This window comes from Mesoplodon mirus, assembly GCF_964341445.2.
Source record: "Mesoplodon mirus genome assembly, chromosome: 2".
Classification (NCBI taxonomy): domain Eukaryota; kingdom Metazoa; phylum Chordata; class Mammalia; order Artiodactyla; family Ziphiidae; genus Mesoplodon; species Mesoplodon mirus.
Window position 1 is genome coordinate 176,135,221 of NC_138977.1, and position 18,322 is coordinate 176,153,542.

Consider the following 18,322-nt stretch of genomic DNA (forward strand, 5'->3'; position numbering starts at 1 on the left):
GATATTGAGTATAGTTCCCTATGCTAGACAATAAATCGTTGTTTATCTGTCAACTTTCTTTTTTAAATTAACCACATACCATGAATACCTGTCCACAGCAGTCAGAAGCTCATTCTTCCTAAAGTTTCAATAGTATTGCATTCTATAGCAGTGCCGTTCTTCCAACCGGTTCTCTATTTTTAGACTCTTGGGTTTCTTCCACTGCTTTTGCTATAACCAGCAACACAGCAATGAACATCCTCGAGCATTTCCCTCTGCTCATCTGTTGGGATGTATCTGAATAATAACCCTCTTTTCCACCAGGAGGCCGGGGATCTCCTTTTGGATTCTCCCTTTGCATAGCTGAGAGGAAAATTCCATCCTACCCAACCATTAGACAGGATAAGAACTTTCTCCGCTAGATTTGGTATGTACTGCAGTACTCAGATGGAGTTGCAAAGTAAATCCTACTCCTACTTATTCATATATTTACTTTTAAATATATACTCATCTCCGATACCCCTCTGTGCACACTCTGAGCAAAGCAACATTAACAATTTGTTAACGATTCATTCCAGCCTTACCTGCTCTGCCAGATTCATCTTGCTGTGCAGTAGAAGCTAACACAACATTGTAAAGCAACTATACTACAATAAAAATTAATTTAAAAAAAAGCCATTTCACACAAAAAATAAAATAAAATAGGCATTAAAAAATATCTAATATGATGAGTTTTGCCTGAGTACCCAAAGACATGGGCTTTGGGGGCTCAGAGGAGAAAAGAGACTCCAAGCCAAATGCACGTCCAAATGAAACACTTGCCCTGCTGACCTCTGGCACAGAATCCAAGCAATTATTACTGTGATCGCCCAGATAGCTGGGACTGCAGGAGAATAAGGATCAGGAGGGCGATCCTTCACAAAGTTCAAATCCTTAGCAAACACACAAAAAAACTTTGCAGACTGAAACGGAGGCAGGTTGAAAAACCTTCATTATTTCTTTTACCTATTAAAATTCTTAACTCCCCCCAGACATTACCAATCAGTATTTTCTCTGCAAAAGAATCTAGACAATTTTCTGCACTAGTGAGTATAATAATAAAATAATAATACTTCTAAAGGAAAACCACTCGTTTTGCACATTCTTTAAAGTTTGAATTCCAAATGTGGCACAAAATCAAAGCTCTGATGTCACTGGTGGTATTGTAAAACTGGCAATTGAAAAATCCATGTAATGAAACTGTTAATTTCGCCCAACAGGTTTAGCATATGCATTTTTTCTAGTAGATCTATAACTAAAAAACATGCCTTATTTATGGAGATTAATGGAGTAATGAAAAACAAACAAACAAAATAGAAGTAGGAGCCATTTTCCCATTTTTCTTTCTTCCTACACCAGAAGCTAAGGAAACAAAGGCACCACCACCATTAACTCTTAATCCCCGAGTAGCACAGCGTCGTTTATTTTGCTCTTTTTTCCTTTTTCCAGCAATATCACAAGGTCACCATTTGTGCGCTCATCATTGGTTTGTTTTGTTTTGTTTTGTTTAATTTTTGGCTGCATTGGGTTTTCGTCGCTGAGAGCGGGCTTTCTCTAGTTGCGGCGAGCAGTGGCTACTCTTGGTTGTGGTGTGCGAACTTCTCATTGTGGTGGCTTCTTTTGTTGCGGAGCACAGGCGCTAGGCACACTGGCTTCAGTAGTCGTGGCATGCAGGCTCAGTAGTTGTGGTGCACGGGCTTAGTTGCTCTGCCGCATGTGGGATCTTCCCGGACCAGGGCTCAAACCTGTGTCCCCTGCATTGGCAGGCGGATTCTTAACCACTGCGCCACCAGGGAAGCCCACACTCATCATTAAAAGAGGCAAAAAGCAGAAAATGAGAAGGTAGTCACCTACTGAAGGAACCAGAGCTGCCTCTGATGGAGAATTTGGGAGAAGAAAGGCAGACTTATTCCTTATGAGGGGAACGAGACAACAACAGGAAAGTTATTTTTAGTTTCAAGCTTCCAAAAGGTGTAATGCATCCAGGGAAGAAGTTTGAAAAGGGAAAAAAATGTGAAAGGAGAAAATATCATTTACCCAGAAAAGGAAAGATCTTCACCAAGTTTACTGATTTAAAAAAACACAGCACATCCTTCATTTGCATTCTCATTTGATGAGCTCCACTGGGCTCCCGAGACTCAAAGAAGTGGCCTATTTCTCTCTCAAAAGTAAACTACTTGTACTTTTCTGTCCTGTGCACATTGTCTGGTTTTATACATGTAACTTCTCTCCCTCCCTCCTCCTCGCCCCCTCCCTCCTTCCCTTTCCCTCTTTCTCTCTCTCCGTGGATTTTTTTTTAAACTATAAAGATGCTTTCTTAAATTAAAAAAAAATAAGATAAAGGTCCTTTAATGAACAACAGTGAACATAGCTCTTAAAGGACACAGGATCCTGGCGTTACTAAATAACCCCATTGTGTTTCTACCATTTCCATGCTCTGAGTTTTAGTCTCCAAATAAACACTGCAATTGTTGGCAAAAATAAGAAGAGTTAGAAACAAGCTAGAGGGACGATAGTGCAGCCAGCACCTGTCTGCATATTGTGTAGAGGAACCTCGTCCCCTGCACTCTGCTCTCTGAAGCCTGGGGCAGGAGTCAGGCTGTGGCCCTGAAGGAACAATGCAGATGGTGTCAGCCCTGGGAGGGGAGCCCAGCCTCAGACCTGGCTTCCTCCCGAGAACCATTTGCTGGCAGACCTTGGACTTTCTGTAGCCACAGTCATCAGCTACCATGGGCTCAGAGGTGCCCAGTCCAGCATGAAAGGAAGAAAGGAAATAAACAGTTCTGGCCTCAGGGCAAATGTCTGGAGGGTGTGCTGGTCCACCCACCTGTCACGCTTCCCTGGGGCTCCCTGCCTTCGAGACCCCCTGCACGTGGGCCATTGTGTCCTTCCTTGCTCCTTCCTGCCATACCAGCTCTCTGGCCTGGAGCCCCACCTAGCTCTGCCATTCCTGCCACCTCTTACCAGCTGGTTCTCACCGTTTCTCTTCCCTGATGCCAGAGCCCCATTCAGAGGGTTTTTGAATTCAAAGCATTCCATTTTGTCAAGAAAGGTGTGAGAGGAGAGTAAAAAGAAACAGCCAGTATACTTCTTAAAGGATGAAAAGGCGTGAATACTAAAATACTACCAGCCTAGCATTAGAAAAAGCCCCAATGCAAATAGGGCAATTTCTATGCTCTGACAAGAGCCATTTTCCTAAAGAACTAGAGTTTCCCCAGGAAACAACACAGAGGTTGACCAAGCAGAATGGTCCCCCTGAAGTCTTTTTTTTTTTTTTTACGTATTTATTGGAGTATAATTGCTTAACAATGGTGTGTTAGTTTCTGCTTTATAACATAATGAATCAGTTATACATATACATATGTTTCCATATCCCCTCCCTCTTGCATCTCCCTCCCACCCTCCCCCCCCCGAAGTCTTGAACATGGGGTCTTGTGTCAGATGCCCCCCAGAGCCTGGACAGCGGTGAACTTCAGGACAGAGCATCACAGGAGCATTCCTGGGCCACTCGAGGAAATCAGGATGCAGAGCCGTGGCAGGAAGGGTTGGCTGCTACATCTGTGTGCGCTGCAGTTGGGTGCCCCAAGAGCACTGATGTCTTTACTTATTTATTTATTTTTATAAATTTATTTATCTTATTTATTTATTTTTGGCTGAGTTTGGGTCTTTGTTGGTGCACGCGGGCTTTCTCTAGTTGCGGCGAGCGGGGGCTACTCTTCGTTGCCGTTACGGCGCGTGGGCTTCTCACTGTGGTGGCTTCTCTTGTTGCGGAGCACGGGCTCTAGGCACGCGGGCTCAGTAGTTGTGGCTCACGGCTCTAGAGCTCAGGCTCAGTAGTTGTGGCGCACGGGCTTAGTTGCTCCGCGGCATGTGGGATCTTCCCAGGCCAGGGCTCGAACCCTTGTCCCTTGCATTGGCAGGCAGATTCTTAACCACTGTGCCACCAGGGAAGCCCCTGGCCCACTTTTGTTGTCAGGGGAGAGTTGAGAGACAGCATCCTGGCTGACCTGGCAAACAGGACTGTACTTGCAAAGGCGTCTTCAGAGCCAGGACAGCAGCTTCTGAGGGAGAAGCAGGCTAAGGAAGCGTGAGAGAAGTGAAAAAAAATGTGGAGGAAAGGAAAATAAGCCCACAGACTCCATCGGTCTGGATTGGTGCTATGGCTTAGCTAGTGCAGACCTTGAATTTGTATCTCCTGGAAGTTAAACTCCTTGTTCCTTCACTGATTCACAGACCCAAAAAGATGTTTTGAGTATTTCCAATGAGATAACTTATTCATCTGGAGTGTGTTCAGTGGCTCAACAAATACTTATTTCAGGTCTTCAAAGAAAACCTAGATTCTGTTGCTGTCTTTGAAGACGTCTGAGCTCCACTGTGGAATCAGACAGGCAAATCAATATTGTAATGTGGTAAGATAGGTACTGATAAGGGGACACCTACAAAATGGCAAGGGGGGCAGGGGAGATGGAACTGACTGCCTGGGGGGACAGGAAAGACGATGTGAGCAGGCAGTGTTTGAGCTGGGACTTGAAGGCTGCTTGCAAGGCAGGCAAATTGAAGAGCATGGGTGGCTGAGGTGTGTTCTTTGAGGGGAGGGGGGCATAAATGCACTGTATAGGGTCATATGGAAGAAGGATTGATAACTAAGCAGCTAACGTATGCCCAGCACCGTTGCAGACACTGTGAAGGAATAGGAAGCATAGTGGGATACTTATACCTCTCGCATTACCCTCAACAAGCTTGCAGTCAAGCGAGTAATGGACACACCCATAGGATCAAAGCACTGTAAGTCAAGGCAGATGAGATGAGCCCTATCCGGGCGACTCTATCTCTCATATCCATAGGGTACCTTTCTGTCTGTGAAGCTCTTTCGTAGACACTGTCACTTTATGAGAGCATTACATTCTTCATTCCTATGAAACCAGACTTTCCCCGGTATATAAGTTACAAACATAAATTACCTGTCATACCCATAAGGATAGCTATTATCAAAAACCCAGAAAATCACAAGTGTTGGTGAGAATGTGGAGAAATTGGAACACTTGTATGCTGTTGACGGGAATGTAAGATGGCGCAGCCCCTATGGAAAACAGGATAATGGTTCCTCAAAAGATTAAACATAGAATTACTGTATGATCCAGCAAGCCCACCTCTGAGTATACAGCCAAAAGAACTGAAAGCCGAGTCCTAAAGAGATACTTGTACACCACGTTCAAACCAGCACTATTCACAGTAGCCAAGAGGGGGAAGCAATCCAAGTGTCCATCAACAGATGAATGAATAAACAAAATGTGGTATGGACACACAATGGAATATTATTCAGCCTTAAAGCAGAAGGAGATTCTGACAGATGCTATAACATGGATGAACCTTGAGGACCTTATGCTAAGCGAGATAAGCCAGTCATGCAAAGACAAATACTGTATGATTGCACTCATATCAGGTATCTAGAAGAGTCAAGTTCATAGACACAGAAAGTAGAATGGTGGTCACTAGGGACTGGGGGTGGGGGCAGGGGCAGGGCGGGGAGTTGTGGTTTAATGAGTACAGAGTTTCAGTTTTGCACGATAAGAAAGTTCTAGAATCTGTTGTGCAACAATGTGAACGTACTTAATGCTACTGAAGGGTACATCTAAAAATGGTGATGATGGAGAATTTTAAATTATGTGTATTTTACCACAAATTTTTAAAAAAATTACAGTCCTTAAAGAGGGAGGGTGTAAATATTTGGGGATTCTCTTTTGCAGTAGAAAAATAGAGCTCAGTCTTTTGGCAACAACTAGAAGGTGGTGACCACTCCTGACCTCACTGGGCGGAATGCAGAGGACACTCCTACTGGTTGAAAGCTTCCGACTCTGCACTCCCTGCACCGTTCTCATGGCTCCTTTGAAGTACATCGTTGGCTCAGAGGGAGAGCAGATGATCCATCTAAAATCACACAGTGTCGGGGGAAAACGCTGCCGTCTGAAGCGTGCACGTGCAGCAGCCTGGCAGTAGAGTTGGCTGTATATGTGAGGAGAGGCTGCCAAGAAAAGGGTGAGTCTGTCGCAAAGAACCCGAAATTACAGGCCATTGTCTCATGCTGTCGTATATATTTTTTTAATGCCAGGAAAAAAATAATTCCACCAATTAATTCCCTTTGTGGGAGCTATGGGAGCATTTTTCCTAATGCTTTGCATTTAACCTAAGTCACTCTCATTCAAAACATGGCCTCATCTTTGTCCTATCCTGGGCCACTTGGTCAATACTTGTCTAGTGAATGAATGAATGGAAGGTTGTGATACGAGTGACTTAAGCTACTCACACGGTTTCATTCCTTATCTTTGTTACTGCACCTACTCAGTTCCTACAGCAAGAATTCTAAGCAGCCAACATCTGATCCTTGAGTCTGTTCTTGTAGCTTATCTCAGATACAAGAAATGTAACATGATGAGGATGTTCTAGTAAAGTCTACTGGTCAACAGGACCAAACAGCTCAGGCCAGCAGCAGAAAACATGATGCAAACATAGTTCCTATTGACTAGAGTTGTCCAAAGCACTGCAAAGCCAGCTAGACACTCACAGCAGGATAAACTTGGATCAAAAGTTATGTGAGGAACCAGGAATAGATACATAGTCACACCAGTCAGACTACTCTTCTTTTTATAGGAGACCAGAGTAAAGTTATGTAAATAATGTAATTTTTTTCCCCTCAATTTACAAAATCAAATTTTCTGCACTTCCCTCAGGATTGTTAGAAACTGGGCACAATGTCTGACACCAATCTCTCTCCAGGGTTAACCACAGAGATTATCTAGTTAACTATGATGGCCCCAAGCAAGGGCAGTGTGCCAGGTAGAGATGAATTTAAATGGGTGTAAGCCCTACCCCTGCAGGAGGCCCCCAGTCCCTATGGATGGGACAACGTGAACTAGAAAAATAGGGGGTGAAGGCAGAATGGGAGCCTGAGGTTGGTTCTGGAGATTTGCCTACCCTGACTACCCTCCCTCCCCACCTGTTTCTGGGCCCCAGGAAATGGCAGGGAGAGGCGGGATGCAGGTGGCTGCATTCCCAGGCAGATAGGGGCCCCTCCATGTATGCTCCCTGGCGCTGATCTAAGCCGACTTGGCACCAGAAGGACCTGACCGGCTCCTTGGGCACCAGCAGTGGGCCCTAAAGTGGCAAATCCGGCTTTGTGTCCCCCTCCCCCCAGGCATGGGGCCCCGGAAGCCTGACCGAGGGCAGCTGGACGCGTGTCTATGCTGCAGTGTGACAACTCCCCAGCACTGCAGCCCATCAAGTCTCAAGGTTTGGGGGTTCATGATCTGGGTTAATTAGCTCCCTTTCTAGGCCTCCACAGAGAATAAAATCATTCTGCATTTTTTTTTTGCGGTACGTGGGCCTCTCACTGCCCGCCCCCCCCGCCGCGGAGCACAGGCTCCGGACGCGCAGGCCCAGCGGCCATGGCCCACAGGCCCAGGTGCTCCGCGGCATGCGGGATCCTGCCGGACCGGGGCACAAACCCGTGTCCCCTGCATCGGCAGGCGGACTCCCAACCACTGCGCCACCAGGGAAGCCCCATTCTGCATTCTTTAAAAGAAACTCCTGAGCAGTAAAAATAACACAAAAACATTCTTTACTGAGAGTATTTGCTTGAAAAAGAATGTTTTGTGAAAATGATTCACTCCTGTTCCTAATCAGTAAAACTATATTTAAATATACCTGAATCTCATAAAGCCAGTTTTGAGGTGATGTGGTCTTTGCCCGTTTAGCCTACACTTTCCAACATGCATCACCCTCTTCCATTCACCTGTCTCAGGGGGCAGTTCAACCACCTCCCAGAAGGCCCACGAAAACCCAGCAATTGTCTCTGCCTGGTAGTAATAGTGTAACACTTACACAGCAGTGATCCTCCACCGGGGGCGATTTGACCTCCCTGGGGACACTTGACAATATCTGGAGACATTTTTAGTTGTCACCCTTGGGTGGAGGTTTATGGGAGGGGACAGAGTCCTGCTGGTATCTAGTGGGTAGAGACCAGAAATGCAGCTAAACATCCTATGATACACAGGACAGATCCTTCACAGCAACGAATTATACAAAATGTCAGTAGTGCTAAGATTGAGAAACGCTGTTTACATAGAGTTTACTAAGTGCCCATACTCTTCTAAGTGTCAATTCCTTAACCCAACACTAGAAGAGAGGGACTATTGTCATCCCCATTTTGCAGATGAGGAAACTGAGGCTCAGTGAAATGAAGTGGCTTGCCCAAGATCACACAGCTAGTAAGTGCTAAGTTAATATCAGAATCAGGTCACTTGGCTGCAGAGGCTATGCTGACACCTGACTCCACATGGCCTCCCTTTCCCAGATCCAGGCAGTGATGAAGTCCCTCAGAGCCAACCCCTTATATCCTTTGGCTCCATCTACATCACTCTGCCCCATTCAGGCCTCCATCCTCTCCTCCCCGGGCCATGCAGTGGCCCCCCTGCTTCCAGCTCCACAGCACTCTAGTTTACCTCCCTCAGTCTCCCACTGCTGACAAGAGTGACCTCAAAAACCCAGATCTGATCACGCCTCTAGCCCCTGCTTGAAACCCTTCAACAGGTCCCCGTCACCTACAAGGTAAAGCTCCAACTTGTTAGGATGGAGTCTAAGCTCTAGTAAGGAGCCCTCCCATGTTGTTGGTGGGAATGTAAATTGGTGCAGCCACTATGAGAACAGTATGGAGGGTCCTTAAGAACTAAAAATAGAACTACCATATGGTCCTGCAACCCCACTCCTGGGCATATATCTGGAGAAAACCATAATTCAAAAAGATACATGCACCCCAATGTTCACTGCAGCACTATTTACAATAGCCAAGACATGGAAGCAACCTAAATGTCCATCGACAGATGAATGGATAAAGAAGATGTGGTATCTATACACACTGGAATACTACTCAGCCATAAAAAAAGAAAAAAAATAATGCCGTTTGCAGCAACATGGATGGACCTAGAGATTCTCATACTAAGTGAAGTAAGCCAGACAGAGAAAGACAAATATATGATATCACTTATATGTGGAATCTTTAAAAAAAAGATAGAAATGAACTTATTTACAAAACAGAAATAGACCCACAGACACAGAAAATAAACTTAGGGTTATCAAAGGGGAAAGAAAGGGGTGGGATAAATTAGGAGTTTGGGATTAACATATACACACTACTATAAGTAAAATAGATAACCAACAAGGACCTACTATATAGCACAGGAAACTATATTCAATATCTTGAAATAACCTATAACAGAAAAGAATCTGAAATATATATATATATATATATATATATATATATATATATATATATATATATATATAACTGAATCACTGTGCTGTATACCTGAAACTAACACAACATTGTAGATCAATTTTACTCCAATAAACAAATAATTTTTAAAAAAAGAATAATCACTCTCCAGGCCTTCTCCTGCTTCCCAAATTCCTTGCACGTCATTAAAAGTGACATGCTGTTCCCATCTCTCTGCCTCTACTCTGCCTGCAATACCTATCCCCACCTTGCTTATCTGGCAAACATCAATTGACCCTTCAAGAATCAATCCCAGTGTCACCTCCTCCAGGAAGCCTTCCTGGAGCACCCTAGACTTCCAAGTAGAACTGACCACTCCCTTCTTTGTGCCTTTGCCAATTACTCCCATAGCTTTTATTTTTAAAAATACATTACCATTTTTCTTTGCTTTCAAGTCGGTCCCTCAAGGGCAGAGAGAGACCTTGTACTATTTTACTTACCTCTGAAGTCCAGCCAAGTAACTGAGCAGTCACTCAGCAAATATCAAATGAACCAAAGAGGAAATATCTTGTATGGTTTGAATTCTTTCAAGATGGGGTGAGGGTGAATCACTATCTGCAAAGAGAGTCTATCCCACTGGACACTGCCATTTTTAGGAAGTTCTTATATGCAGCAGCAGTCAGTTTCTGCATTGCCTTGACCCAAGGGTTTGGTCATATGCCCAGGAATACCATGGGCTGCTGCTGACCGCTAAGATAGTTCTCATTACCCTCCTTCTCATTCCCTTCCCCAGGCTGAACACCTCCAGCTTCTCTTCTCTTCCTAACAGACACTGTTTCAAGATTCCTTGTAGTCTTACAGTATGTACTTCATTACTACGCAAACGTAAATCACAATGGACTTAAGCTGGACACATTTGCAAAATATACACAGATTCCTGAGATGCTGCTTAAAATGTACTTCAAATCAAAGGTCTCAAGTTCAAGGGCCCGAGGGCCCGAGCAGGTAAGATCCATGACTGAAGTCAGCAGGAGGTGCTCAACCAGAGGCAGGAAGGGCTGTGGATGGACAGAGCCTGCCTGTCCCAACCACACACCTCTGGGATTGCTGCCACTCAGGAACGGAGGCCTGGCATCGCCAGATCTTTGGATCTTCTGAGAAAAGCTAGAAATTTGCATTTTCATGGAAGTTTTTAGATCCCTGTAACTAATTTTTTTTTAATTGACAACAATGTGTATGCCAAAGCAATCACATTTGGGGGTCAGCTCTGGTTGTCAGCTGCTTGTTTGTGGCCTTGGCTTTAAATAAAGAATTGCTCAAGTGATTCCTAAATTTAAGTTTTTGTATTTAGGGTTGAAAATGTGCACAGATACATTGAGTGGTGGACACATTAAGGGCAGAATTTAAATTTGAAATTAAGCTAGAACACTAGGGTTAAAAATAACTTCAAGGCATAAATCACTAAAGAGGGTGAGGGAAAGCAGAAAAACAGGGACCTTCCTAACCAGCGTCCAAAGGCGAGCGAGGCACAGACTCAATTACCTGTCACCAGACCCATCTCCAGCAAGGCCTGGAACAAGCTTTGGTGCTTGGCTTTCAGCTCCTTCTCCCAGAGGAGGGCTCTGCACATCGAGGGCCGCCCGTACCTGAGCTTCAAGTCCAGGTAGGAATTCTGGAGGTCGCCTACAGGAAAGGGAAGCACAGGATACCATTAGAGGGAAGCCTTGCCTCTCTAACTCCCTTCCTCTATGGGGAACTAGAAATAAGAGGTCAGACTTAGCATTACTGGATGTTGGTTTGGGTGCATCCGGGATTTGAAATTGGCTACAATGCCTCTGCCTCGAGGTCACAAATTCAAAGCCAAGTCCAAGGGAAATGTGCCAAAGTTGCTGAAGGCTGTTGAATAATTCTACAGAATGAGCAGATGGCCTCGGACTGGTCCCCAGGAGGACAATATCTAGGCCATTTTGTTGGCAGTGTGAGTCAACAAAGCACAGGGACCTCCCCAGGGAGGAAAGGCAGTAGAAGATGTTAGGAGAATCTTCCCAATGCCCCCAAACAGATCAGCATGCAAGACCAGCCTTCTGACTCTGGGTATCTCTCCTGAAATTACATCAGCTTTCAAAATCAGTTTCTTTCCTGTTTGGGACATTACTATTCCTATATATCTTCCCCTCTTCTGACTGCATCATATTTTCTGGATGATTCAGTGATGAGAGCAGCAGCTGGGAGACTAGTATAGCCTATTCTTAAATTAAATTGCGGAAGTGCTGCCTTTCTACACATACCTATCACCATCTCTAATCACTTCCTATGACCATTTTATGTGAACCCTATCAGAATGGGGTATGTTCAACATGCATCCATTCCTCCATGGTCTGAAATGGGAAGCTCATCTCTGGAGATGTTGAGATTACTTAGGCAGGACTGAAATACTCAATTTACTTTTGCTGATGGCAAAGGCCCCACAGGAATTTCTCTTCCAGAAAGAACATATGTGACTAACTCTAGTGCCACCATATCATGCAAGAAGATCTATAGCTAGAGAAATTTATAAGTGCTGGAACATTGGAAGACAAGACGGGATGAGTTTTATAACAGATACACACTCCGTATGAATGAAAGGATGTCTGCAAATACGGGCAGGCACGGAAGCAGTCTATTTGAAATTCATTCCTTCTGTTGAAAAGTTACCAATGTCTTCCAGAATGAGTCAATTTCAAAGATTTGAAAAATAAAACCCAGCCCCAAACAACAAAGCCATTGTTCAACATTTCCGAAGGCTAATATTCAGATATTAATGGTCCAAGACAAAAGTGCACCGACAGGGAAACATTTTTAATGATTAATTTATCTTCCAATTCATTTTTATTTTCTTAGACTGGCCTAAGATCCCATTATGGATGGGAATAATGCAATTTGAGGCTCAAAACACTCTCATTTATGTTCTTAAACTAAATTACAGCTAGTTGAAGCCACGAGGCAGGTTTGGGTTTTGCTGGCTATTGGTCTTGGTGGGATCTAGGTGGAAGGCACACTATCATTTGCATCCATCTGGGGAGGCCATACTTGCCCCCATTGGTCAAGTCACATATGTTCTATTCCAACCCCTTAGTGAAAGAAGCCAAGCATGCTGCTACAAATGCCTGGAGCTAAAAATCACTCTCCTGAAGTTCAATACTTACATGCTTCTTGTCTCCTGTCCCCCTGCTGTACCGTGGATGTGTACACAGATACTATTTCTTGAACCTCTGCACACCTTTCATAATATAACTTGATATGTTCAGCAAGTTGCTTCTCAAGTAGGGGATTGAAAATCTACAAGAGGGCAAGAAAACGGAATGAACAACAATTGTCATCAAACACCCATGGGTACCCATGAGGCTACGTTCAGGTGGATTTCCTTCTCCCACTGATAGCACCAGGTGGCTTGTCTGTACACAGATCATCTGCTTTGGATTCTCAAAGGAAGGGTGTTACTAGTAATTCAAGGACACGCCAGCTCTGACTGCTTCCCTCTAGCTTCTTTTTGTGGCATCTTCTCCACTGCAGAGCTTCTTAAGTGTTAGGATTTCCCAGAGACCAGGCCTTCATCCTCTTCCCTTCCCCGCCGCTATGTGCTATCCCCAGAAAATGACATTTATCTCCCCTGAGTTCCCAAAGGACCCCAAGTCTACCAGTGCTGCACCTGCTGCCTGGAAGCCTCCTCTCCTTTTCTTCTGTTTAGAAGGCTCCTACTCAACCTCCAAGAGCCAGATCCAAGGTCATCCCTTCAGGGCAGCCTCCCTAACAGCCTATCCCACCCTCATACATGTACCGATGCAGAGGACCGCACCTCGGCACTGCCAGACACAGTGCTCACATCTTTATTAAAGCATGTACCCCATTCTTTCATGACTTATCTGTTTAAGACCCAGGCAAGGAGCTCCTCAAGATCAGAGACCTGATCTCGATTCAGTGGTTTTCAAAATACGGGTTATGACCCATTGGAGGGTTGTGAAATTATTTCAGTGGTTTGTAACCAGCAGTGATTTTGTTTTTTATAGAGCAGAACACAGAACATCAGAGTACACTGAACATAGCAAGAATCTATATCGTTAGTAAAATTCTTATTTCAGTTTTGTGTTTTATATATATATATATATATATATATATATGTATATATTATGTGTATATGTATGTACATGTGTATTATATATGCTTATGTACGTACTGCCCATGCTATTAAATAGAGTTCTTACTGTGGACCACCTTCAAAAAAAAGTTTGAAAGCCACCACCTTAATTCATCTTGGACACCTCAGCATCTTGCACAGAGCCTGGCACATCGTAGGTGCTTAATAAGTATTGGCTGCACACATGAATAAAAGAATTTCATTTTTTTCCTCTTATAGAGGTATCTCAACAGGGGTTCTAAGATGACCTATGGGTGACAAGGTGCCCCATTTTTCCGAATTGACTTTGCCTAGTGACTCCTGCTTTTCCCAGAACAAATCCCACAAGGTCACAGGAATGAAAGAACGTTCCTTTTTTAGGTGTCCGGTGATCTCCTTACCAAGGCACGAACAGCAACCAGGGTGAAGGTTCCCTCATGGGGCAGCCCCCCTCTAATACCCGCCAGCTCTGCTGGAGCTGGCCTGGAGACTCCGACAATTCCATTCATTTGTGGGTGGATTTTGGACTTGAGAATTCAGTGCTGACTACAAAGCCCTCTATGATCTCCACCACTGCAGCCCACCCACCCAGTGTGAGCCAAAGGCCCACGTTTCTGGAGAGAGCAGTAAGCAGAACCAAGAGTCCTATTTGCTGGACTGTCTCCTCTCTGATACTTTAAATAATAGCATATAAAAGAAGCTTTACCAAATAGCTAAGACTCTCTCCTTTCATTAGCTTAATCACTGGATAGGCAACAGCCTGATAAAAATCGACTCTATAATTAAGCTACTAGTTATTAAAACGGAGGAAGTAAACGGTTTCCATTTTATGAGTACTAAATGAACCAAACCTTAACAAAAATCTATTATCACGTTTGCAGGGTGGAGGGGGAAGCCTCAATATTACTTATCTTTGGTGACAGAGCCGATGCGAGGTCCGGCTTAGATAAATCTTTTGTTTACACTGGAGTGGTTCCACAGTCCTGACCCACATGCCCATTACCCATAAGCATTCGAAAACTCCTTGGTCCCCTGGGCTCACCTGTGCAGGGTGCAGAGCATGGAGGCGATAGTACTTCAGGGGTCCAAAAAACCCTTCAATGCCGGCCACATACCTGCTCCCTCCAATAATGAAGTACCCAGCAGTGTCATTATAATGGAAATCCTCTCGGAAGCTAGAGAAGAACAAAGGGTTAAAAGAGTTCTGGGTTTGAACAGATTTTTTTTTTAAAGACTCTTTCTCCTTGACTTAGAACTCCAAATTTCCGCAAACCCTTCACTCTAGTTCTAGAAGATGAGACCATGGTGGGGTCAGGCAGACTTGGGCTAGGATCCCAACCCTGCTATTTACCAGCTGTGTAACCTTGGACCAGTTGCTTAACCTCTCTGAGACTGAGTCTTCTTATTAGTAAAATGAGAATTCCTCTCTTACTGGATTGATAAGAGGATTAAGTAAAGAAGTACAGCATCTAGCAGCACCTGGCCCACCATAAGTACCTTTTTTTCCTTTTTATTTATTTTTTATTTGACTTTTTATTTTATATTGGAGTATAGTTGATTAACAATATTGTGTTCGTTTCAGGTGTACAACAAAGTGATTCAGTTATACATATACATGTATCTATTCTTTTTCAAATTCTTCTCCTGGTTGTTACAGAATATTGAGCAGAGGTCCCTGTGTTACATAGTAGGTCCTTGTTGGTTATCCATTTTAAAGATAGCAGTGTGTACATGTCAATCCCAAACTCCCTAACTACCTTCCTACCCTTCCCCTCTGGTAATCCTAAATTCCACCATAAGTACTTAATACGTGCCGCCTATTGATATTGGTGAAATTGTTTAGCATCATTGGAATTATTTGGAATTGCTGATCTTAATTGGAAGTATTTTGCTCTAAAAGGAAAAAAAGAAAACTTGTTGAGTAGATAGAAGGTGGATGTGGAGGAAAATAAAAACATACCCTATTAGATAAGAACTGAGGTCAAATTCAGAGTTAGGAGAAGGAGGCCACAGCAAGGTCAAAGGGCTTGGCCAAAGATAAGCGGTCAGCACAGGTGATTTGTTGGAAGTCCACTTTGTCCTGAAAGACTTAAAGGATCAGGAAGGAAAATGGAGGGAAAAAAATGGGTCAGCATGAATAAAATGCACAAGTTGCTCCTGGCAGCATTATTTACATCCACCAAAGACTGAAAAAGTTTAGGTGTCTGTCAGTGAGGACTGGTACCCACATCCATCCAATGGGCCCTGGACATCTACACAGCTTAAAAAAGGACAAAGGGCTCTGTGTACTGACCTGGAATAATCTCTAAAATACATTGTTCAGTGAAAAAATAAAAATGAACGAGCAGAACAATAAATATATTTTTATCCAAGAGAGAGGAGAATGGATTTTTTTTTTGTATTTGCATTAAAAAAGACTCTGGGGGCCTCCCTGGTGGCGCAGTGGTTGAGAGTCCGCCTGCCGATGCAGGGGATACGGGTTCGTGCCCCGGTCTGGGAGGATCCCATATGCCGCGGAGCGGCTGGGCCCGTGAGCCATGGCCGCTGGGCCTGCGCATCCGGAGCCTGTGCTCCGCAACGGGAGAGGCCACAACAGTGAGAGGCCTGCATACCGCAAAAAGGAAAAAAAAAAAAAAAAAAAAAAAGACTCTGGAGGTATATATAAGAAACTAATAAAAGTCTTTCCACGTGGCATGGAGGTTAGGGGATTGAGTGGATGGAGGCAGAGCTGGAAGCAAGACATCTAACTGTAGACCTTTTCACATTGTTTTGGTTGTTTATACCATGTGCATTTATTACCTATTTAGAAAGTAAAATAGGAATGGGTGGACAAGGTGCCATCAGAGCATATGTGAACAGCAAGGAGGGATCAAGATAGGCATCGAGTGAGAAGTCAGGCAAAGACAAAAAGAGCCAGGGAGCACAGGGGGCAGATGGCAGCAGAAGGGAAGAACACAGCATGTCAGGCAGGCCACCAGGAGCCCGGCAGCCTCAAGAGCCATGGACCAGGGTGACACGGACGGGACAGAGCAGCCACCAGTGGTTGGGTCAGAGAAGCCAGGCAACCGGGGGTCATCCCAGGAGAGAGGATGGGCTGTTAGGCAGAAACCCAACCCTGGGCAGGTGCTCCCAGCTGGAAGGAAGACAAAAAGGTGAAGAAATGGGCACTCTGACAACATTAACCGATGGTGGCAAGAGGGAACACTTAGAAATCAGCTTTCTACAAAGGCAACTAACATGGAAAATAAATGCTTTATTTCCTGCTATTTCTTTCTCTGGAATCTCAGGCTTGAAGGGCACTAAGAAGTTGATGGTCTCTTCTCTTTTTTTTTAACGTGGGACCACAAAGTTATTATCTCTGAGAGCTGTGAATTGATTAAATTTTTCAAGACCTTCGAAAGATGTGAACATTCCAACTACTCTCATGAGGTATTACCCAGCACTCAGGGGACACAATGCAATGCTTCTGCCATAGAAGCTCTCATAATAGAACTCTGCTCAATCAACTCACCAGCTCACCTCACGGCTCATCCCTACAACACGCTGGATGCTTGCCAGCTGGAGGTTCCTCTCTGGAGGCTTCTTCTTATTTTTTTTTTTAATTTGAAAAAAATGTTTTTTTATTTTTTGGCTGCACCATATGGCTTGTGGGATCTTAGTTCCTCGACCAGGGATCGAACCCGGGCCCCTTGCAGTGGCAGCACACAGTCTTAACCACTGGACCAACAGGGAATTCCCTGTCTTCTCATTTTTAAATGGAGATAAAAATAGTACCTATCTACAGGGTTGTTGGGAAAATTTATTTAATATTTAAACAAAGCATTTAGAACAGTGCCTGGCACATGGTAGGCACCATAGCAGTTAACTACAGTTATTATTATTGACCTAGTCCAACTTGGACTTTTGCTGCCACTTTTTAAAATTAAATTTATTTATTTATTTTTGGCTGCATTGGGTATTCGTTGCAGCATGTGGGCTTCTCATTGTGGTGGCTTCTCTTGTTGCTGAGCATGGGCTCTAGGCACGTGGGCTTCAGTAGTTGTGGCACAAGGGCTTAGTTGCTGTGTGGCATGTGGGATCTTCCTGGACCAGGGATCGAACCTGTGTCCCCTGTATTGGCAGGCGGATTCTTAACCACTGCGCCACCAGAGAAGTCCCTGCTGCCATGTTTTGAGTTGCATGCTGACGGAAGATGTGTTTGCTCCCAAACCTGTCAATTGCCAACTGTATGGTCATTGTAACCATACAATGTAATTCAATCTTATGTGATCCAATAAAATAGGGATGGAGAAGAAAGAGATGTTCATTCTTTAAAAATTAAGTTGAATATTTTCGGTAGACTCAGTAAAGAATGGTTACTAAAAAAATTGTTGTGGAATTAGGACAGCTGGAAAAAGAAACTGAAGAAATCTAGATGGATTTTGGGCTCTGATAGTTTCACAAGTGTCTTTGTTTTCTTTTCATTTGGGAGAAACAGAAATTGGGTACCATTTATGCAAGAAAGATCACAGGGAACTCCAATCAGTAGACCCATACTCAAAGGCAAGGCTCTAGCTAGAAAGACTGGCAAATTAATGTACATTTCCATATTTTAAATTAAAATATTTACACACTTCTTTTTATGGATCTTTGCTTTAACTGAATTCTCAACTAATCAATAAATTACTTGGTCCCTATGGTACTAGATTGCAATTTTTTACCGTCATTATAATACAACTAACAGATCTCTCCAGCTCAGTCTCCCTCCACGTCGGTGCCTCCACATTTTTCTCCTCTAAAATTCACAGTGGCTGCACCAAGACTGCAAGAGATTCCTTGCACTGTGCGTTGTTTGATGGTCATCAATTTTGCTGACATAAAAGCTGAGCTAGACAGTTCAAAAG

The 18,322-nt window shown here is 44.0% G+C and overlaps 1 protein-coding gene across 1 annotated transcript in view; it reads right to left on the minus strand.

Annotated features, from left to right (window-relative positions):
- Positions 1-18,322, minus strand: part of SEL1L3 (SEL1L family member 3) — a 100,389-nt gene that overhangs the window by 49,358 nt on the left and 32,709 nt on the right. The window contains exons 7-9 of the mRNA XM_082606914.1: positions 14,482-14,614; positions 12,472-12,604; positions 10,829-10,969 (exon numbers count right to left, since the gene is read on the minus strand). Of these exons, the coding sequence (XP_082463040.1) occupies positions 10,829-10,969; positions 12,472-12,604; positions 14,482-14,614 (407 nt within the window). The remainder of the gene's footprint in view (positions 1-10,828; positions 10,970-12,471; positions 12,605-14,481; positions 14,615-18,322) is intronic.